At 40.8% G+C, this 21,910-nt stretch overlaps 2 protein-coding genes across 8 annotated transcripts; both read right to left on the bottom strand.

Moving 5' to 3' along the window:
• Window positions 1–982: 982 nt before the first annotated feature.
• On the bottom strand, window positions 983–12,440 carry pip5k1ab (phosphatidylinositol-4-phosphate 5-kinase, type I, alpha, b). 2 transcript variants are annotated; one of them, XM_005732139.1, is made up of 16 exons: window positions 12,302–12,440; window positions 8,937–8,971; window positions 8,270–8,356; window positions 7,914–8,044; window positions 7,703–7,820; window positions 7,077–7,229; window positions 6,641–6,940; window positions 3,523–3,758; window positions 3,330–3,413; window positions 3,161–3,209; window positions 2,882–2,966; window positions 2,620–2,790; window positions 1,846–1,978; window positions 1,703–1,765; window positions 1,477–1,576; window positions 983–1,397 (listed from the first exon to the last, which is right to left on the bottom strand). In XM_005732139.1, the coding sequence occupies exons 1-16, from the start codon at window positions 12,345–12,347 to the stop codon at window positions 1,395–1,397; spliced, it is 1,794 nt and encodes a 597-aa protein (XP_005732196.1). In that variant the 5' UTR covers window positions 12,348–12,440; the 3' UTR covers window positions 983–1,394. The 2 variants fall into 2 exon arrangements, with proteins under 2 accessions (XP_005732196.1, XP_005732197.1); XM_005732140.1 differs by lacking the exon at window positions 12,302–12,440 and adding an exon at window positions 11,791–11,855.
• A 3,406-nt stretch (window positions 12,441–15,846) lies between these two features.
• Window positions 15,847–21,423, bottom strand: ecm1b (extracellular matrix protein 1b). Of its 6 annotated transcripts, XM_005732141.1 has the most exons (11): window positions 21,139–21,423; window positions 20,572–20,628; window positions 20,100–20,135; window positions 19,948–19,986; window positions 19,399–19,422; window positions 19,023–19,303; window positions 18,108–18,316; window positions 17,171–17,453; window positions 16,890–17,083; window positions 16,615–16,702; window positions 15,847–16,460 (listed from the first exon to the last, which is right to left on the bottom strand). In XM_005732141.1, exons 1-11 carry the CDS (start codon window positions 21,206–21,208, stop codon window positions 16,278–16,280), a joined length of 1,464 nt encoding a protein of 487 aa, XP_005732198.1. In that variant the 5' UTR covers window positions 21,209–21,423; the 3' UTR covers window positions 15,847–16,277. The 6 variants fall into 6 exon arrangements, with proteins under 6 accessions (XP_005732198.1, XP_005732200.1, XP_005732199.1 ...); XM_005732143.1 differs by lacking the exon at window positions 20,100–20,135; XM_005732142.1 differs by lacking the exon at window positions 19,399–19,422.
• Between the last annotated feature and the right edge of the window lie 487 nt (window positions 21,424–21,910).

Raw genomic sequence — 21,910 nt, forward strand, 5'->3', positions numbered from 1 at the left:
AAAAGGTTTGCACCCATTTGCCACAGCAGATGCCCCGATTTTCGGTTAGTGAATGTGTTTAACTGTAGGCAGGACATTACTGGATATTCTTGTGTAATTGCTACAAAATAATTTATGTTAAACTTTGTTATTGCTACAGAAGAATATTTATTTTATTATTTTACATTTACAATTTTTTTTCCTGGGGACCCTGTGACACCCCATTGAAGAGCCGTAGGCTGGATCTCTTAAGCTCTCACTGTTGGGTTTGTAAGGCCATGTTACTCCTACATTTCTATCTTGTTCAAAGAGAAGATATAAAACAAAGTTCTAAGCCAATCGACCTTAGTGTTCTCCTTTTTAAAAAAAAGAATTGATAAGAGAATCGATAAAGAATCGAATCGTTAAACAGAATCGAAAATGGAATCGGAATCGTGAAAATCTTATCAATACCCATCCCTAAATAAGACACGTTTTTTTTATGCGGAAAAACACTACAATGTACATTCAGCAGTGGGAAGATCTATGTGGCACCACTGAGGCTTCCAGAAAAATAACTTATAAGAAAAAAATGACCATATAGGTCAGGTTAAAACCCCATCCCTCTGCTGTTTTAAATGAATACTGTACAATCAGTAAAGAAAAACGCAAACACGACTACAGAGTCGACAGCAGCAGGTGTTGATTTGAAGGATTTCTATCGATGGCGGTGAGAGAGCCATGGATAGCTTAGAGTGCTGAGGGGAGATGGATGTGCAATAACAGGTACGCCGGAGTGGGAGTCACGGAAATGTGAACCCACCTAGACTGTGCACGAACGCACAGTAACATTCATTCCTCCTATGTAGGCTATGCCCTTCATGTGCTTTTGTGTGTGTGTTCCTGCTGAACCGTCCCTGCCCACTCCTACCCACATCTCCTCATGCTGTGGATAGTGGGCAGGATGACTGGCTCTTCAAGGGATAATTTGACTGCCTTCCATGATCAACTGGTGATAGTGAAGATGACCTCTTTTTTTGTTATTTCTCTTTCAATACAATATACAACTCATTATATTGTTTATTATATCATCGCTGCAGACGGAGATGAAGGGCAATCTTCAATTCAGGGCCGAAAGCCTTTTTCTGAGTGTGTATCGGACAGTTTTGGATAGGTGTGGACAAATATGTACACACAGTGACAGTGCTGATGGCTGGGGAAGTCTAGAGCCTACCGCACAACATGGTCCAAATCACTGCTTTCCTCACGGTCACAAACCATGCTGTTTTATTCGGTGGCTACTGTATAAACTGCAGAGGTCACAAAACAGCAGAGGAGCGATGGAGGGTCTGCGGTGGATGACTGACTCCAGTTCATTTTGCCTTTCTTCTACCCACCTCGCCGTTTCCAGAAGTCTCTCATTGCTGGGAGTGTTTTTACTGCAAAGAAAAAAATGTAATTAAGATTGTTTTGTATTTCTGACACCATGCATAAACACTAGCGAATGAACACACTTACGAAACAGATGTTGGTCTCAGGGACGATGTCCGACAGAGAAACTACATCTTCATTTCCAGACAGGTTGCCTGAATTATCTGCAGCCCCTTCTACTCCCAAACTGCAAAGCGGAAAAAGCAATCAATGAGACACAATGACTAACATAAGGAGTTAAAAAAAAAACCCCATATTTATTGATTTTTATTTATTTTTTTTAAACAGACTTATCATTGGCTGTACTCTGTACCTGTGGGAAACAGCCTGGTCACAGTCCGTGTTTGCCGATTTGTGCACTTCCACGCCTACAGAGCTGCAGAGGAAAGTCAGAGTCAGACCAGAAGAGATGAAAAAACACAGCGTGAGCACGAGAAGGAAGATGAGAGGTTTTACCGCAGGGGAGGAGAGGTGGAGACAACTCCTGTGCTGCCTTGTGATGAGGTGGACAGATTGGCCTCGCAGTCTGCAGGGTTGTCTACCAGCGGAGGAGTCCGAGGAACCAGATCCGGCCTTCCTGACTGCACACCTGAGGAAAAAAAAGATATTAATATGGCAATTACAGAGAGTTTAACAATCTTATCCAAAGCTGAGTGCAGTTTAGAATAAAATTAAGCCTGTGGGGAATGCAAGGAGCTGCTGCAGATACAGTATGGGGATGAGCGCAACTAGTTGACTAGTCTTTCCAAGGCTGATGCTGCGCACTGCCTTTCTCTTGCCTTCTATGATGGGAAGTTGTAATCAGGTGAAAAGTAGGTGGAAAGTAAGCACACGACAGCTGTGTGCTTCTGCAGGACTCTGTGACTGTACATTGGCTCAGTCAGAGTTAACAAATCACATTCTGCACAGACACATGGACACTCACTGCTCACATTAACTACAACTAACAGGTCTGATTTTGCATGTGTGTGTGCGTGACATCAGATGACACAAAGCGCCAAACATTTCAGTGACATTTGAAACATCATTTTAGTGTTTCAAATGTCACTGAGTGTCACTACAATGTGTAGTTTGCTGATGCTATCTGCTGAACTTTATCTCAATTTTTCCCCCACCAATTTCATTTTTAATGCTTGACAAAAGTTTGGGGCCTGAACTTGTTCCCACAACAGTGACCACTCCACTTAACCACAGATCTACTTAATGTGACCTCATCTTCTTGGCTCTTACCGCTGTCCGCCTCGGACTCTGTGCTTTTAAAATGGGAGTGGTAAACTAGTCTGGAATCCACAGATGACTGTCCTGTCGCGTGGGAGAGCGGTGTGGGTGCTCCAAGAGTGGGCGCCCTCCTAAGCCCTGCCTGACCTCCACCGCGGCTTTTCTTGGATGGTGATGGTTTAACTGAAGAGGACAACAGGAAATGATCAGTGCAATCATCGGGACTTTTCACACCTCTGCTCTCAATGCAGTAAAATTACAAAGACAGACGTACGTGGAATTTTCTTGAACACTGTGTTGCACATGAATTGTTGGAAGCGCTCTGCATAGAAGCCAGGTCTGTGAACTGAAACTGTGTCCTAAGTACCAGGAAAAGGATCATTAAAACCTGACAGACCTTATAAAGCAACATTTCTGTTTTAATTCACCAACTCTTAAAAGTGAAAAAAAGCAGTCATAATTCTTTGTAGTCCAAGCTAATCAGTTAATATGCAAGCTACAATTACAATCAAAGTCTATTAATACATATAGTGATGTATAGTGTACGACTTACCCCATCATGGACCAGCGCCTTCCAGGAGTGCTCCAACTTCTTAATAAACCTAAATAATATCACATAATGAAACTATTTAGTGCAACTTACATAAGTGGCGTGAATCTTGCTTATGAATTAGCATAAATGCATATATAAAGAGTGGATTTTGCTGCTCTGACACACATACCTGTAAGATTGGAGAATATCGATGATGCCGATGTAGATCAGCAACCTCTCTCCTTTGCTATTGCGAGCAGGAATACCACCCATGCTGCAAGGTCACAGAAAGAACAACTGCTTCATTCACCATTATTTCACAGCTACAATTTCCCCAGCAAGCAAATACAGGCTGATACAGGTGTGCTGATGGTCACACTCACTGATCTTCTGAATCCAAAGCTCCCTTCCCTCGAGCCTCCCCCTGGATGGACTCCATGGCAGTGCAATACAGACTTTTCTGGGCTTGTGGTCGGCGCTGATCTGGGGTCACTGCTCCTTCAGACCCCGTATTGTCGACCAAACTGCCTCCACTACGCTCCTTTTCTCTGCTGGCCTGGTCCATGTTGTGGATGCCCATCAACAGACTGTAATCCATGATCTTGAAACTCTGCAGGAGCTGCAACAAAGAAACAAGTGCAATGAGAATCGTCTGGCAACGACTGGAACAACCAACTGTAAATCAACGCAAAGACACACTGTTTCACAACAGGCGCCAAAGACTTTGGCAACACTACAATAAAACATGATATGAGTGTACAATAATAAATGTGACATGCTGTCATATATATTACGCTCATTTAAAAACCCTGCTGCTGTTTCCTTACGCTACAGCAGCAGGGTTTTAAAACATGACAAAACAGGTCTAAGTGTTCAATCCAGCAACAGTTAAGAACAAAAATATTTGTAATGTGACCACTGATTCTGATTTAATCTTGATCCTGGAAACAAAGTTTGAGCCCAAAGTTGAAATACATCCCATCTACACAGGGATCAAAGTGAGATTTTTCAAGGCGCCAGTTGCCTAGGTAACCCTCTAATACAGTTATTTCCAAAGTATGGACCACAAGAGGTAATTTCTTATAGGGCTGAACGATTATGGAAAATAATCTAATTGCGATTTTTTGCCCCAATATTGCGATGCGATAATTTTTTAAGGTCTTTGTCTTCTGTATTATTAAACAAAGACAAGCAATACATATAGTATGGCCAATACTATATTACATTGATTTTAAACTGTTCTTTCCTGGAAGACAGACCTCTGTTATGATGACATGAGGTGATGCATGAATTGATGACTGACATTTTTATTTAACTTCTTCAATCACAACAGTATATTTGAACATACACAATAGTTTATTTTTAGCTTACAAACATCTGAGCATAAAGTGCTGACAAGGAACCCTGGTGTAAACATTAAAATGAAAGTCAGTACAATGTGCAGATTGCAGAAATATACATAAAAAAAAATCAGTGGCTTTACCACACTCAGTTTTTCGACATCTGTGAACTACTAGACAGTCATTCAATTAAAAAATAATATTAAATAAATAAAACTAATAAATAAAAAATACACACATCTTACTGATCTCTGCAGTCAGTAACATTACACATAAAGTGCAAACATAATAGCAATTGTATAAACACACACACAAACACGCCTTTAAAATTTAAAGGCGTTAAATTGGACGGTCTAGCCTTCTGATTAGCGTCACCGCTGTCTCGGTGGAGTTTAATAAACTCGGCCGTCTGCTTCTTGCTATCTAAAATATAACCAGACACTGGTGTAAATTCTCGACTGTCTCATACTTCTGTTTAATAAGTTTTCTGTTTGACGTTTAGTCAGCTGTGTGAAAACCAAGGAGGAACCCACCCGGGGGATTAATAAAGTTTTATTTAATCTAATCTAATAACTTTAATCTCAGCCAAACCGATTTACTCACGAACAAACAAAACACTGAAAAAAGCCCAACAATAACATTTTTAGGTTGTCTAAGTGACTTATATATTACGTTTAACCCGAGCAGCGAAACTCCGCGGTGATCTGAAAATGATGTGCCGGGAGTTGTGCCGTTCTCGGCCGCATCAGTAACCCTCGAGCTCTCGGCTAGCTGTCGAGCTGGTGGGTAGCAGACGCCTCTGAAAACGTCGAAGCTCTTTTGCAAATATGGGATATCTTGATAAACCGAGCAGATATTTGATGTTTACACAACTACTTTCTCGCCTGAAAATATGTTAAAAGTTTATTTTGTGACCCAGAAAGATTAGTATGAGTAATTTAAAAACTTAGTAGCGGCCGCCATTGCTGGAAACTGGAGTTTGGCTGGGCCGCGCTATGAATTCTGGGATATGGTAGTAATTTGGACAGCCTTCGGCGCGTCGCTGTGACGTAATCGGTCTACAAATGCGGCCTCAGGAGGATGCAGCCCATGAATTTGGACATGTCCAGAGTATAATCGCAGCCTTTGCGGTTAGAAAATTGCACTTGATCATGTCGCGATATTATCGCAAATGCGATATATCGTTCAGCCCTAATTTCTTACATAAAAAAAATATTTAAAAATTATTTTGGAATCCTTAAAAGTCTTGAGTTGGGTTTTGTGATTTACTTTCAAACTGCATTCAAATATTTAGATGTTAGTCACAGTCATTAGGTGAAAAGATATAACTCAAATAATCTGCTTTACATGACACAACAAAAAAGTCATCTGATCAGAAAATCTATTTTAAACTTAACTAAATAACACACCCAAATCAAAAAAGCAAAAAACAAACAAACAAACAAACAAAAATACAAATGACAGTCCTAATGATTTTTCTTTGGTGGGAAGCCAGAACCTCTGGTGGCTGAAAACCCCGGAACAATGAGGTAATGGAAATGGATCGAATCAATAAAGCATGTGCAGCTGCTGATTAAAAGGAAAAATGATACAGAACATTCTGGTAGTCTGTGCAGATTGGCACCAGTCTACCCCCATCATTTCAAAAGATACCATCCCTCAAAGTAAATAAGGTATTAGTTTGCAGTGTCATGCAAGCTTGAGTCATCTTTCCGACACTACACACATCTGTTGATGACCCTGGAGCATGACAGCAAACAACAACCAATGCCAACTATCAACAACCACTAATCGACTTTGGAGAAATTGGAAATTATAGTAGTCTCTGTAAAATGTAAAGTTTAATGAAGTGCCAGTGCGCTACATGTCGACATTACATGTGTTGTACGATCTGTCAAGCCATTTACAATGTAAGGACTTTTCATTATATGGAAAAATAGCCTAAAATAACTAAATGAATCTAAAAAGTCTTTGATATTTCTTCACATTTATGCTGTATGTAGAGAAATTTCATTTTTTTTTGTATCTTTTATGCAAGAGGATAACAACAATATAAAGTGGTGGTGTACTATTTGAGCTTGCCAAGCCATTCTCCATACACTTTAGTGCTCAGTACTTCAATAAACAATCTATACAAACCCGCCACATCTCTGTAACTCACCAGGCAGTCCCTCTGTATAGTCTTGCACAGAGCATTGTAGTTTTCTGCTTCCAGCAGCAGGCCATCAGGCATGTCCTGGATGAAGTCCAGGTCTTTGTGAGTGGGGACGGCCTTCTCTCTCTCCTTAGGGGAAGCCCGTCTCTTATAGGTGGAGCCTTTCAGGTCATACTTGAGGTGCATGGGGATGATTCTGGGCAGGAGATTGTTCATCACAACAATACGGATATTCTTACCGCCTGCCTGAACGCAATACAGTCCATAAAACTTAGGCAGCAGGGTACGCTTGTTTTGGTTTATATTCTGAAAGGGAGAGGGAACAGACAAAAAAAAATTAGACACTGAAATTAGAAGAAAAACCTCCCCTTACTTGAGAATTGTTGCAGTAATAGTCACTCATTCTAAACAAACTCCTACCTCCCACTCTATCCACACTCACCATGAAGTATCCAGGCAGCAGTTTCTGGAGAAACTCTGCCTCTTTGTGTTGGACAGTCTTGATGATAAACTCATCATCACTGGAGACGTAGAAGAGGGAACCGCTGGCTCCGGGGTTCGACAGCTCGATCAGCGGCTCATTACACAGAGAATACTTCCAGAAAGAGACAGATGAACCCGCATTAATATAAAATCCAAAAAAACAAAACAGATTTTGTGTTTCTGAAGTAAGATATATGGGTCACTGGCTCCTGATTGCACAATTGATCGATTTAAACTACAGAGACATGATTATCAGTATTTCTAGTGCTGACTGTAAAAACAGACAGCAGAGAAAGAGTCAGGAGGAAAATAAAACGGAGCCAAAAAGCACTTGGACCACAGCTTATCATTCTGTCCGAGATGGCGCAGCTCCATGCCCACTGTGTCAGCAAATGTGGTGATGATGCAGACAAAAGCATCATCATTTTTGAGGAGAAAAAAAAGGAGAAAACCTTCAGCTATTGTTCATTATTTCTCCAAAAGGGGATCATGTTTGCTTAAACCACTAAATATATATGCAGCATGTAGAGATTCACACACAGCTGTGGTGAACATGGCAGAATAAGCCTTGGGGTTAATACTGACCAGGTAGTCATCTGGCCGAATGCCAAACAGTTCCCTGAAGTAACGAAAGGCGATAGGAGCATAGGTCTTAAAGCGAAAGTCACTGTAGTGATGAGCAGGGGTCAGGTTACTGCCTTCGCTGGAAAGAGCAAGAAACAGATAAACCATTAAACTATGCAAAATGGAAAAATAACAGTTCACCTCATGCATTCAAACAACTCGTATCACAAACCTCGGGAAGAAGATGCTTTCAACAACTACAAAGTCCTGCATGAGAACATCCCTCTCCGCCTTTTGACTTAAGCTGCCAACTGTGTGAGCGATGCCCAATTGGATTGCTCCCTTTAGGGCAGATGACGTAGTCTAGGGAGGTCAGCGAGGAAAAGAGAGTAAGCACTGGAACACTTCTGCTGTTTCACTCACTATTCTTGGGTTTCCAGCAAGAGGAACTTCCAAACTAATTTTAGAATACAGACACCAAAACATGCAGGCCAACCCACTGAACTGTAAACACCTTGGATCACTCCGGCTCAGTGCTGCGGGTGTCAACAAATCACTGTTGTCACTGACCCCGACCCCTGCCCTTACTTTTTTGTAAGTAGTTTCTCCTGTGGTAGTCTCAACGCCCCGGTGTCCAATGGTCTTCTTCATACTCATGCCTGAAGAGCCGGGCATCTGAGGAGAGAGGCAGAAAGCTGTCAAAGGAAAATCAAACACAGTTTGATGTGTGTTTGTGCTGGTAAACGCAGAAAACAATGAGCTAGCTGTTGCAGTATGCAAGCTTTAGGCCAGATGGATGACAGCCTTAACCAAGCGATCAACTGGGCTCACAAGTAACTGAACTTGCAGAGGAAGGTCAAATTGTAAGGCAGGAAACTAATCAAACAGCAATCAGCCTGATGTTACTATTCCTGACCAAAAAACTACCTCTGCACTTCCTCCTTTTATTGATATTGGAGCTACAAAAATGTCATAATTGTTTCTGAACCTACAGTATTATTATGAGTAACTATTCATATTTCAAAGTAAGAAAACTTTTAAATATTAATCTATGTAGAGCTTTGAGGAACAACAATGTGGCTCTCCTGCGTTACAAGAGCCACTCTCTCACTTCCATAATAATAAACTTTTAGTGACCGATGCCTCAAACTGCCAATGTCTGGATGAAAAAAAGTTCAGCCCTATAAGCCTGCTCTGCTCTCCTTTTCCCCTTAGAGCTGAGAGTAGTTACATTTACAGTATCTGCCATAGTTACCTCGGCGGGGGCCATTTTTCGAATGCTGCTGGTCCCTAAAAAGAAAACAGAAAAAGTTAAATTGAGAGGAAGATAAGTCCTCGAAAACCTGCAAGGAAAATCCTACATAGAGTAAGCACTCTGTATAGTTCCTTTGTTGAGACTCTGAAACCCAACCCATGCAGTCAGTACTCAAAGTCAAGGCTTGAAATAAATTTGAAGAGTTTGAGTTGGAAAGGCTTTGACCAATGACGAATTTGTTGGGGACTGTTTATGAATCCCTGTGCTGGTTAATTAGGCTATTTCCAGCACTGACGGATGACTATAAGACCGATGATGAACCCAAACCTAAATGTGGCCACAGTTACTACCGGCTGCACCCAGTATGTGAACTGGAACTACTTCTCCCATGAGCTAGCTGCTCCACATTCATCTGTTCCCCCAGGATGTGTGTCAACATCACCACCTCCTTTCAAAAAATGGTGCAATTTCTAGCTGTTGCTGTCCCAGCCTACTTTAAGCCTCAGACTAACTTTGATTTTATAACTGAAATCCACTCCAGCATGCTCACGAATGCTCAGATGTTTCCTAAAGGCAACCTAACAACTCTTTAAATGCTTTGTTTTGAACGGTGATGAACTGAGGGGCAGCACAAAGGCCTGGTATAAGATAAATACAAATAGGGATTTTTTTTTGAACAGTGAAACACACAAAGCTGCTCTTGTAGCCCAAGAATGAAATATGAAGCAGGAAATGAGGTAACAGGTCCCCTTTAAATTAGGCCATTTAGTAAACTCTGTTATCCGACTAGAGATCTATGAGACTGATATTCTGTTCAATTCTGTGTAATTCAATGTTTATTTCACCATGTGACAAGCTAATGCAGCATGGAGATATGAAGGAACACTGGAGGGTTTTCATGCCTGCATGAAACCTCAAACACAACAGCTTCTGTTTGTGTGCCTGTAAAATAATAATGCAAACACCAAGCCAAAACCTTTGCTTAATTGCTAAACAAAGATAAGTCATTAAATCCCAGCATACAGATGTTTGGTAAGAAAGGCACTCAAGTGCAACAAAATAAATACAGCGAATGAGTTCCTGTGTCCTGTCCTTATATAAACTTGGTGTATACACTTACTACATCGCCCACTCTGCAATCACCTCTAGCCTGTAACCAATGGCAACATCTCCTCCACTGCAGTACCATAGGTCAATATACACACAAAAAAAGACTGAAGGCTACAAAGTTTTTACATCTGTAGTAACAAGTGAGTCTGAAAATTTGTCTTTCTGCCCCCATCAAATCTAAACCTGGCAATGCACAGAAAATGAACATTTTCAACATAAGAAATGCAGGACTATGTATAATTACACAGACTCACTGAATGCCATGCATCTCTCCTGAGTTAGCAGGGACACACTGCAATCTGCTGGGAAACAATGAGCATCGCTCTGCCCACATTCCCTCTCATTATGTAAAACAACACACTATATCATCACTACTCATGCAGTTGCTGCTCACAGTCACAAACACAGCACACCCATGCGAATACCTCGCTGCAACGCTCTCCTCCAGAACTGAGTCCTGATATCTGCGGAGCAGGACAAGGTCAGGCTAACTGGCTTAACCGAGTACATGCGCCACACTGAACTCATTTAAAGTAGGTGTGCACAGAAGTAAAGGAAGCATGGCCTAAATAATTAAGTCAGTTAAGCAACTGCTACTTTTCTTTTATTGTAAAAGGAAAACCATCAGGACCGTTTACAAAACAAACATGATTAAATGTGCTCAGCATGTAAAATAGAATATTGTTTACCAAAAAGGCCAAAAATAACTTAGAAATGGACTATTTTGTTTAAGGTAGATAACACAGACTGTTACTAAATTTGGATCATGCGTACTTGCATGTGTAGTAACCCCAGATGGCCCGGTTTCAGCTATGATTGTTATTATTACTACCATCTGTATTTATTAAGGTCAATATACAACCAGTTAATGGCATATATTGTGCAGCAGACTATGGATAGTAATGAGACTAAGTCAGTTCCCTAACAATGACTTTAGCTCATCAGCGGCAGGCCTCACTACAATAGGCAAACCATCTGTTCCTCTCTGTGTACCAAACAAGTCCCTGCCAGCCTTGTTTACGCACAGCCCACAGCATGCACGGCAATACCATGACCCATGGACACACTCTTTAAGGTCATTTCTGAAGAATCCACAAATATACTGTTTCTTGACCTGATTTGGAAACGACGCTGATAAAAGCTATTAGGGAAACCACAGTGAGTTACTGTCACTGAAGTGTCTGTGAGCGTGAATGCTACATCTTGTGCTTGTGCTGTCTTTGGATTTCAGCCATCTGGGAGCCACAGGGGTGCTTTAAAAAGCAACTATTTTTATTCACTGATTCAGACTGGGTGGTTACCAGGAGCAGAGCAACTCAAACATATACAGGGAAGCTAATGAGTGATGCACAACTAACTGGATTAGAGAGATGCATCTTCCCCATTGCGTGCTTTATCTTGGGGAAAAAGAAGTCTCTGAAAGCACATGATCAATCTATATCTGTGAAGCAAGTGGAACCAGTTCATGTGCAGTGCACAGGTCTGATATCGGTGATCCTAAACAAAGGTGCTTAAATAAATTAAGGCTGCTTTATTGACTTAGATAAGCGTGACGAAGGAACGCAGAAAAAGACAATACACCACCTAAACTGAAAATATTTGTACAGTAACAGTTGGGAGGTGTTTAATGAAGCCCTTAGGTAAGTGAAAGCGGATTTTTTTTTATCCATGTACATCACAAAACGTTCAGAGGAAGAGGAAACGGGATGTAACAGGCGAGGAAGACGTGAGTGAGAGCAGTTACCGTTAACTTCCCATAGATGCTTGAGGGGGGGGTTAACACCAGCAGTATTACACACGTCCCATTCATTTACCAAGCAACGGCGATCTTTATTTATAAAATCTCAACTCGCCTTCACCTGCTTCGTTTGCGTGTAAACACCATAAAGCGTCAACAGGACAGCCGGTTTGATAACAAAACAGTTTGGTCAACGTGGTGTCGGGAATTACTTTATAGCACGCTATAAAATCAATAGATTGTTCCTCATATTTAAGAGTGGCCTGCACACAAAATCTTCTTGTGTTGTAACACGAGAAGACCAGGATTTATTAAAGAGCCAGCTAAATAAGCGAACCACAGATTGGTTCATTTCTTTGGTGGAAAATCTCGATGCTAATTAGCTAACGGCTAACGAAGGCTCAATTACAGCCAGAGCTCCAGCGTTGCATCACTTTCAATGCTTTAAAACACTGTAGACATCGCTTTTTACGCTAGTTTTGAGACGAGAAAGGAAGGAGATTTGATAGCTAGATACCTGTCGGGGCTGCTGATCCCATGTCTGCTGTTCCAGCAGTCGCCATTACGATCTGACTGTTAACATCATAGACAGAGCCGACACTTGAATTTTGATGCTCGTGTTGCTGCTGCTGCAGCACCACAGCGCCTCCAGTGGAGGGACGTGGGACGGTTTCAGTTTGCTGTAGTGCGACAGAAAGGCGCCGGCAATTGAATATATACACTACTCAAAAAAGAAGTTGTCGGCTGACTCTTGTTGTAAAAATAAAACAATTCAGCCCCGTGGTACAAGTCAAAACTTCTTGGGGAGCTAATAGGTTTCATTTCCACCGGTTTATGACCTCTGCTTCCCTTTTCCTGCCTCCTCTTGCTCTGTTTGTTCGCCGTAGCTCTGCAGGTGGAGGACTGCGATTTGGAGTGATGTTTCCAAAGATGCCCTGATTCAGTCTGCTTCCTTTTTGTATTTACTTGACTTTCATGTAAGTCAGGTGGTGACACTGATAGACTTTGAGGTGCCATCTGTACCTGTTCGAAGGCTGCTTTTATCGGCATCCTGTGGACCACCACTTTTAGATGGATTACCAGACTGGTCAGGTGAATCTGGCTTGTGTGATGACAGAGAGGACATGCCTTTGCCTTTGTCCTCATCCTTAAAATAAAGAGTGGATGCCAAAGCTGGTGTTTTGATGCTTCAATGTCTGCAAATTTTCTGTTGATAAGAAGAAAAATGAATGAAACAATGAATCGGGACAACATTGGAAGATCATTTCATGCTATTTTGACTGTGCTAAATGAATATATCCCATATTTGCCAGAGAATTTCTTTCAAATTTAAAATTCTTCTATAAAGGGTTAAAATCCAAAATCTGTAATTAATATTTTAAACTTATAATTCAGGCTGAAGTTTTAAAAGACTGTGTCAGTGGGGGGGAAAAAATACAATATAATAGTTTTTGGGAAGGTGGCATTTTTTGTTGTTAGGACCTGGAGTATCGTTTTTTGTAAAACAAAAATCTGACACTGCAGAAAAAATAGAAATGCATGAAAATGAATGCCGCTGCTATATCATTGGCCCATCTCTGGGCCTAATAAAAACAATGATCAAATGCATCTTGAAATGTTTTTTATGGAAATTGTTTTTGTTTGGCTGGGGGGATTCAGTAAAAATCAATGGAGTTATGTAAACATACTGGCCTTTAAAGGGTTAAAATCCCCAAACTGTAATTAATATTTAATATACACGGTTCAGGCTGAAGTATTTTTAAAAGACTGAGTGATTTAAAGTGGAAAAAAACATTATTGCATAGTTTTTTTACAGCAGTTTTTGGGAATCTGCCATTTCTTGTTCTTAGGTTAAAAAAAACTTTTTAATCATCCAAAGCTTAGCTGATTGTGGCTGTGTCTATGTGTTAAATAACGAGCTGACATTTTCCTCAGGACACTAGCGATCAGCTCAACGGCCCTCGAGTTACCTGCATACATCCTGCTCACCTGTCAGCTGTTTAACACCTGCTGCTAATTCAAGAAACATGCCCACGTTACCTGGTGATAGTCACAGTTTAACTGGACAGCCAGTGCTCGATAAAACGCAATGCCTGCGCATTATTCTGCACAAGATAAGTAAATATAGTTTGTTTCCTGAGTGCAGAGCTACTGGAGCTTGTTTCCCTACAGAGCACTTTGTAGATGAACCCACTTTATCAGCGACTGATGTCGAATCACCGGCACACAGCTGAAATCTCCACTGAGTTTTAGCTTGGAAAACCAACACATAAAGCCTGGGCAACAATGGAATGGTTTAAAACAAAACATATCCATGTGTTAGAATGGCCCAGTCAAAGTCCAGATCTAAATCCAATCGAGAATCTGTGGCAAGATCTGAAAACTGCTGTTCACAAACGCCGTCCATCTAATCTGACTGAGCTGGAGCTGTTTTGCAAAGAAGAATGGGCAAGAATTTCAGTCTCTAGATGTGCAAAGCTGGTAGAGACAAACCCTAAAAGACTGGCAGCTGTAATTGCAGCAAAAGGTGGTTCTACAAAGTATTGACTCAGGGGCTGAATAATCACGCACACCCCACTTTGCAGTTATTTATTTGTAAAAAATGTTTGGAATCATGTATGATTTTCGTTCCACTTCTTACGTGTACACCACTTTGTATTGATCTTTCACGTGGAATTACAATAAAATTGATTCATGTTTGTGGCTGTAATGTGACAAAATGTGGAAAAGTTCAAGGGGCCGAATACTTTTGCAAGCCACTGTATTGAGGAAATAACCATGTGAATACATCATAAAGTCAAGAGATGCCAGTGGCAGCCCCGAGGACATCCGGATAGTCTTTGAAGGCCAGAGAGTCTTGCAGGACTTGGATAACTATGCCTTAGCAGCTGCTATGTTGTTTGGACTTATGTACACTTTGAACCTAACCTACCCACTGGAACTGAAGTATACCTTCGACGGAGTTTAAAGGTATTAAATTGTTCCTCTTCTGTGTATACACTTTGTCTCAGGGTCACTGAGCTCCTGTGGTTACCCTGGAAGTGGTCTGAGGTCAGACCACTTCCCAGATAACTCTGGGGAGAAGGAGAGGGAGATGTCCACATTTTGGCCAAGCTGAAAGAAGTCATTTGTAGTTGACTCTGTTATTCAGAAAGTAGCATCATCAAGTGAGTTAAAGTTTTAGATGCTCTGGTGTCAATTAAATTAACACCAGGTGCACAAGAGAGACAACAGTGAGACAACCCCCAAAACAAGAATGGTTTTTACAGGTGGAGGCCTGTAAAAACATTTGTCCCTCATCATCTTTTTGGACTTTTTTTTTTCTAGGTGTTTTTTTTTTTGGGCTGTAATTGCTGATAACATGAGGTGATGTCCTTTACTGGTCCCTGAACTCACTGCCAGGTACTGTGGAGTCCAGTTGGCATTTAACTCCTCAGGCTGGGGGACAGCAGCACCTTTTCTGCCATAATATATCAGGATGAAATCCTTGGACCAACTGTCAGACCCTACAGTTGGTGCAGGGAGTCCTGGGATCCTCTTGGTGCATGACAGTGCCCAGCCATACAAACTACTGAGCACCTTTTTGAGCTGTTGAGATAAAACTTTTTTCAAGCAGTTACGAGCCTCTTGGTCAGCTGGGGCCTTTCTGCATGAACCCTGTGATGGACTGGCAACCTGTCCAGAAGATTAACTGCAAATGAAACCAGAGCACCCACTTCCGTCCTGTGAAAAATAATTGTTCCAGAGGGGAGGGGTCTATTCTAGGGAACAAGACCTCTATTCACAGGACAGAAGGTTTTTGTTTTTTTTTACCTTCATTTAGAAGGAGAAGGCAGGGCAGGCTTCATCCTCTGGCCAGGCGGTTTTTTGTTGTTGTTGTTGTAAACCTTTTTTCTTTTTTCTATTTTTTATTGTTTTCCAATACATCCCTAATTTATCCTTTCAACTTCTACCTTGTGCTGCTGTAACAAGGGAATTTTCACAGTGTGGGATAAATAAAGTCTGTGGTTAAAGCAGCATGGACTTGTATCCAAGGTGTCACACAGTAAACCAGACAGAAAGGAAGATTTTAAAAATGTGTTTATTATCACTTTTTCAGAGAAGATCTTAACTAGAAACCATATAAAAGAGAAAAAAAAAGATCTTGAATTTCCAAAAGAATTAAGAAATTAATAATCAAGTATGCAAAGAGCAGCCTATAAAAATAGTGGTACAGTGTCCTAGACAATAGTCTGTTTTAGCAACTATGCATGTAACAGTATGCTAAGTATGTGTAGTATAAATGGTAGAAATGCTCATTTGGTCTCAGAACGACGGCAGTAGTTGAAGCTAGAAAACTCGGTCAACATTTTACATTTCATTTCGTCTTACAAACATTTAAGTGTTGCATGAATCGTTTCTGTTCAGTGACCGAATGCCACGTCTGCTGCTATCTCACCAATATCCCGAACAGCCCAGCGACAGTGGGGTCAGCAGCGAAAGGCCATACAAGCTTAGGAGATAGGGCACCTTTTCCTCTTCTTCTGGCTTGAGAAGTTGATTGCTTTGGTGATGGCACTCATGATAATTTTGGAGATGCACTGTGGAGTCTCTTGTGAGGACGATTTGCAGCAGCGGCGAACAGTATTGGGAACAGCCCTCTTTGATGCGCACAGCTTCTGTGACATTTCTTCAAGCTGATGTCATGGAGAGATCAAAGGCAGAACAGCAGCGGGAAATCAGAACTCTCTGTTCAAATTTTAAATGTTGCTAGGCCAAACTTTTTTTTTTGCAATTTGTCTTATTTTTGCAGACAAACTTCCCCTTTTAATGGCTTTTAATGGGACTTACCAGTCGCGCAGAGCAAGCGGTCTTCTCTTCTTCCTGCAGGGGGCAGCATTGTGTCACAAAGTCCTTAAGAGGAAACCCAACAGGGAATCTAAAACACAGTCACATTGATGCAAATGCATCTCATGTTAGACTGCCCACAGATTATATACTTAAACAAATGTGTTGACATTTCACAGAGCAAAATGAATAGAAAAAATGGAAAAAACATCAAAAGAAACAAAAAGAAATTATAGGAAGATCAGATCAAAGAAAAAATGCAATAAATAGTGTCTTACTTCTTCTTGATGGTTTTGTGAGTGTCACATATCTTGTTCAGCGACACTTCCTCGTGAGCAGAAGTCACATTATAATACGGGTCTGGAGACATCTGCTGGAAACAGCTGTATTTATCACTTTGGTTCAGACAGCAGGGGTAATTCACCCGTCCTCCGTTCTCACGCAAGCAGAACTTGTTCAGTTCCTCATGCCACTGAAATGAAGAGCAAGAATGAAGTATCACGACATGGAAACTACTCAGTTAAGCGAAAATGTGTATTTTTAGCTGCTGTTCTTTTACCTTCTGGTCAGCACAGTTGAGTTTAGTCTTCTTATTTTTGCAGCAACTTTTGAATCCCTTCTCTATAAGATTAACGGTCTTCGCCTGAAGAGCCACCATTTCATAGCCTGAACGTGGGAGGCACTTGATGCTGTAGGCGGGGCGAAGCCTCTGGTTGTGACACACTGATTCAATGGTATCTGCGGTGGGTCGTCCAGGAGGAAAGCTGATGTCAGCAGCTCGGGGAGTAGATAGTTTCTTGGTCTTCCCTTCTATGAGGGCTATGGGAACAGGGCCGGGTGTCCTGCAATGCATGAGGCATAAGGTCAGACACAGACATGCCTCTTACGGGCTCAGGATGAATTCAGCATAACGGAAATGTGTTTTGCAATATGAAGCTACTTTTTCTCTTTGCCTTAAATGATAACCTGACATTACTTCTTCTACAGGACTCTTCTCTTCATTGCAATTAAACTTTTGAACTTGACAGATGATGCACGCCCAACAAAATCAATATAAGCAAGTGCACAATAACATCTTTCCACAGTAATAGAATCATTAGTACTATCATTTGCTGTAAAGTGTATTGTTAGATTAATACATAAACATAAATGCAATGTAGTGATAACCATCTCAGCTACTGTATTAAAAATGGTGCCTGCTGCTATGCATTTTTAATGGGTTCATTCTAAGTTTATAAGAATTATTAATTTGTTGAAAGGCATAATTACACACAAATCAATATACATTTATGAGTACAATATTTTCTTTCTATTAAATGATCTAAAAAATTACTTAATGTACCTTAAAAGTACTGCCTTTAGTGGCTGAGGCAGCAAAGTATTTATGGTTTAACCTTGGTACTGTTTATTGAGACTGACGGAGAACAAATGCATTATCCTCTTTAATCCGAGTGAGCAAAAATATTGATAATCATTTTTTTTGCTTTTCTACGCACCTCTGGCAAGTGTTCGGGTTAAAGGTGAATTCAGCGGTAGAGGGAAGAGGTTCCACTGGCAGCTCCTGTGTCGGCCCGTAGTTTGGGTTTGGAGCATCATTGCTGAAGCAGTTGAGCCTTTTGTTGTTGTCGTTTATTTTACAGCAGTGATACCAAGGATGCTTTATTGAAAGGTCCTCCTCACAATACTTTTCAACTGACAGCTCCCACTTGAGTAAGCACAAAACAGAGTAACACAGACAGTCAGGGTGCACAGTGTGAATGAAATTCTTCAATAATAACATGAAGTCTGCACCTTGTCTGCTACTTATTGAGTAAATTCACCACCTGAAGTTATGTTGTCAAGAGACAAATTAGAAAACAAACAAGAAGCTGCTCAGGTAACGCTCACTGAGGAATTCAACATAGTTTTGATGCTCGTGCCAAGGCCTGCTCGCCTGTTATGTCTGCCTGGGCTGATTAAACAGGCTTATCGACTGAAAGCGCTCAAGGTTTTCAACTTTGTTTTTAAAAAAAACAAAACCCAAGTACCATCACCTCTGCAATGTGAAGAATGTTTCATGCTCCAATTATGTTCAGGTCCAATTCATAAAGTGGTTGAAAAAAATGCTGTTTTTTCTACATTTACAGACTCAAAAATGAAAAGAATATGAGTGCAATAAAAAACTGTATATGTTACTGTATATTATTAGTGCATTGTTCCTAAACAGCACAAATTGTGTTTTTTATTACATGGAAGTAGAGAAAACACTACTTCCCTATTCTGAAAAAAACAAAACAAAAACGAATCATCAGCAAAAGTAAGAGAAGAGGAACTCGAGCAACAAACACAGGTCACCATGACATCACTTTATATTTACGCAGAGCTAAAAAAGTATTGCTGAATTAGCTATAAGAGCTGTTGTGAAAACATACAGCCTGTGTGGCGCAACACAGGGTCACTTCTCTCTCCCACGTCTGGTTGTCTTTGCAGCATGTGCTCAGCCAGGCCTCTGCATTATTCACAGCAGAAGCCCTCAACTTGTCAACTCCGTAGCCTGAGTCAGGAAAGTAGGATGATGGGTAGCGTGGACGAAGGTCGCTATAGTCACAGATGGCTTGGAGATTCTCTGACGTTGGCCGACCGAGAGGAAACTGAACGTTATAAGTTGTCGGAAGAGGACCGCTGTAAGAACGGGGACCAACAGTTGGTGGGCCTGCAGGGGAAAGACCACAGTCGGCACTTTTAGCAGTAGAACGTAGTACAGAAGGAGCAAGTTTTAAAAAAAATGTAAGTAAAGTAGATGCATACGTCCTCTTGGTCTTGGTCTGAAACCTAAGAAAACAAATAACATAAAAAAAAAAAAAAATCAAACAAGAGAAGGCAAGAAAGATTCCCTGACCCAGGTGGTACTTATGAGTAGGTAAGTACAGTACTGTGCAAAAGTTTTGAGCCACTTGAAAAATAAATTGCAGACCTTCTGAAGTTTTTCTTAGGACCATAGCTGCCTTTTTATTACAATCCAGTCTTTTTTTAATTTTAAATTATGCCACTAATCATTGACCTTGGAATCATTCAAGTATAAACAGGCTTTACAAAAAATGACAAAGGTTACAAAGTTCAAAAGGCATAAAATTGTATTTTTACATTAATAAGCTGATTCACAAAGAGCTATTAGCTGAAAACTGGAGACATATCTCAGCATGGTGTGCGGTGTGTCTCTTAACAGAGAATGGACCAAAGGCAGCCAAAATACAAAGAAAAGCTTTGAGTGTGCTTTTAAGAAGGCTGGAAAAGTATTCCTGAAGACTATTTAAAGACATTCCATGGTGTTGCACACTACTGTGAATATCTGCTCACCTCTCTGCCTTGGTTGAGGCTGCACTGGCCGCTGTGAATCTGGGAAAACAGCAAAAAACCACAAAATATATTAATTTAATTGGGGGGGGGTATGTAGTGCATTTATGCCAAAACATTATAACTAGAGGTAAGACGATAAACGGTGCCCGTACCAAAGTAATCTCTCAAGTCCATCTCTTTCTGCATCTCTAAAGATACAAAACATAATACCAGATTTTTATATACATTATTTTAAATGAAGTAAAACACTAAAACAGACAGAAAGACACAGCTTTATATATTTTTTTAATTATATTTTAGTTCTGTACTCAAACTGGCCACAACTAACTCAACCTGGCTGCAAATAACCTTAAAACAAGAGTGGTGGGCTCTTTCGGGGTTTAGAATGTCACTTCCATAAAAAGAGAGAAGAAAAACAAGACTATCAGTACATTTTCTAACCTTCTAACCACAGAAGACATTTCACTGCAATCATAAAACAAACCGGTTAAAAGAAGACTTTCATCTCAAAGTCCTAACATTCCTCTTGAAGTGAGAGCTGGCCAAATACAAGTATGAGCATGTGACGTTATAATTGGTAGCTGTGGAGATGCTGCGCTAATATGTGAGTGCGCGCGCACACACCTTGCATCAGTTGGGAAATGTCAAAGGTGACCTCGCGCTGCTCAAAGAAGCGCTCATCTATAATGTTGCAGGCGGCACACAAAGGAGAGAGAGAGAGAGAGAGAGAAAAAAGAGTGAGACAAAGTTACATAACCATAACTACGCATGTTTTTTTGTTGTTGTTGTTTGTTTGTTTGTTTATTACTACTGAGAGCGAAAAATGATGGAAGTATTGAAGAAGTCAGATCCTTCATCGGAAAAAAACTGTAAAAAGGTAGAGTGGGACAAAATAAGAAGTTTTGGAAGTTTTATAAACAAACAAACAAATAAAAATGTTATTTTATACGTGCATCTGTGTGTAATCGATAAAAATACACGTGAGACATGTCTGAAATGACGAACTTGAATCAAAGTGCTCAGAGCAGACTGCTTTGTATAAAAGTCTACCTGGCACCAGATCACTGCAAAATAGACGCTCCCACTGCAGCAGGAGCGATCAAACATGGAGCTGGGCAATCGGCCATGAAGCAAACAAGAATTCCCTGCGTGGATTTCTAGTTGGAAGCAACAAAAAAGTAGTGTACCAACCTTCGGATGCTGAGCTCAGTAAAACCAAGAGCAAAGCGGTGGAACAGATTAGCGCCCAAGTCGGACCCATTTTGGACCTGATCGTGTCCGTGCCGTGCCGTGCTATGCGTGCTTTATGTTCTGCAGCTGCAGCTGACTGTCCTGGCAGAGTGCGCAGAGGCCGCCCAGGAAAGCACGCTCCGCGGGGCAGCGCACAGACGGGCCCGTTAATTGGTCCAACACAAGCCGCTGCGCTGTCTGTCTGAGGAGCAAAAGCCCGCAACAGGACAAAAACTTTTTACGATTGTTGTGGGATTTAAGGGAGCGGAAAAAAGGTGGGAGGGAAGGAAGTTTTTTGACATGACTCATTGGTGATGCGTTCAAATTCCTGGTGCTGTTTAATGGGAATGTATGGAACCCTTATGTGGAAAAGCTCAGCTTTAGCATTTTTTCCTGCTTAAAAACTTAACATGGAGAGGAAAAGAGAAAACTTTTCAACGAAAATAAACCAAACAAAAACATAGGCAATCTTGGAATAACAATACAAATATGTTTTGTAAAATAACGTATAAAATACAGTTTGTTAAATAGAAAGTGTTAAAACAAAGTATGTTTATGCTTTCCTATTTCTCAAGGCTACTGAGAACTTAATGCAACACAGTCTGTTTTTCTTAAGGATCAGAAGCTTGTCCTTATCATGTATCAGATGTTTACTTGGTCTTGATGTTATCTTGACCTATATACTGTGTTTACATTGAAATACCACAGTGTGAGACCATAAATGCCAATACTC

This window comes from Pundamilia nyererei, unplaced genomic scaffold (genome assembly GCF_000239375.1).
Source record: "Pundamilia nyererei isolate P.nyererei 1_Seehausen unplaced genomic scaffold, PunNye1.0 scaffold00045, whole genome shotgun sequence".
NCBI classification, from domain to species: Eukaryota; Metazoa; Chordata; class Actinopteri; order Cichliformes; family Cichlidae; genus Pundamilia; species Pundamilia nyererei.

What these genes read in the sequence shown, in the direction of transcription:
- pip5k1ab (XM_005732139.1), bottom strand. Translation starts at nt 12,347, where the DNA reads ATGGCGACTGCTGGAACAGCAGACATGGGATCAGCAGCCCCGACAG. An exon ending in GAAAAATGGCCCCCGCCGAG is followed by an intron (nt 8,357 to 8,936) that starts GTAACTATGGCA and finishes CTCTCTCCTCAG; the next exon opens with ATGCCCGGCTCTTCAGGCAT. An exon ending in GAAAGCATCTTCTTCCCGAG is followed by an intron (nt 7,821 to 7,913) that starts GTTTGTGATACG and finishes TGCTCTTTCCAG; the next exon opens with CGAAGGCAGTAACCTGACCC.
- ecm1b (XM_005732141.1), bottom strand. Translation starts at nt 21,208, where the DNA reads ATGGGTCCGACTTGGGCGCTAATCTGTTCCACCGCTTTGCTCTTGGTT. An exon ending in CAGACCAAGACCAAGAGGAC is followed by an intron (nt 19,304 to 19,398) that starts GTATGCATCTAC and finishes TTTCCCCTGCAG; the next exon opens with GCCCACCAACTGTTGGTCCC. An exon ending in TGTGTTGCGCCACACAGGCT is followed by an intron (nt 18,317 to 19,022) that starts GTATGTTTTCAC and finishes TGCTTACTCAAG; the next exon opens with TGGGAGCTGTCAGTTGAAAA.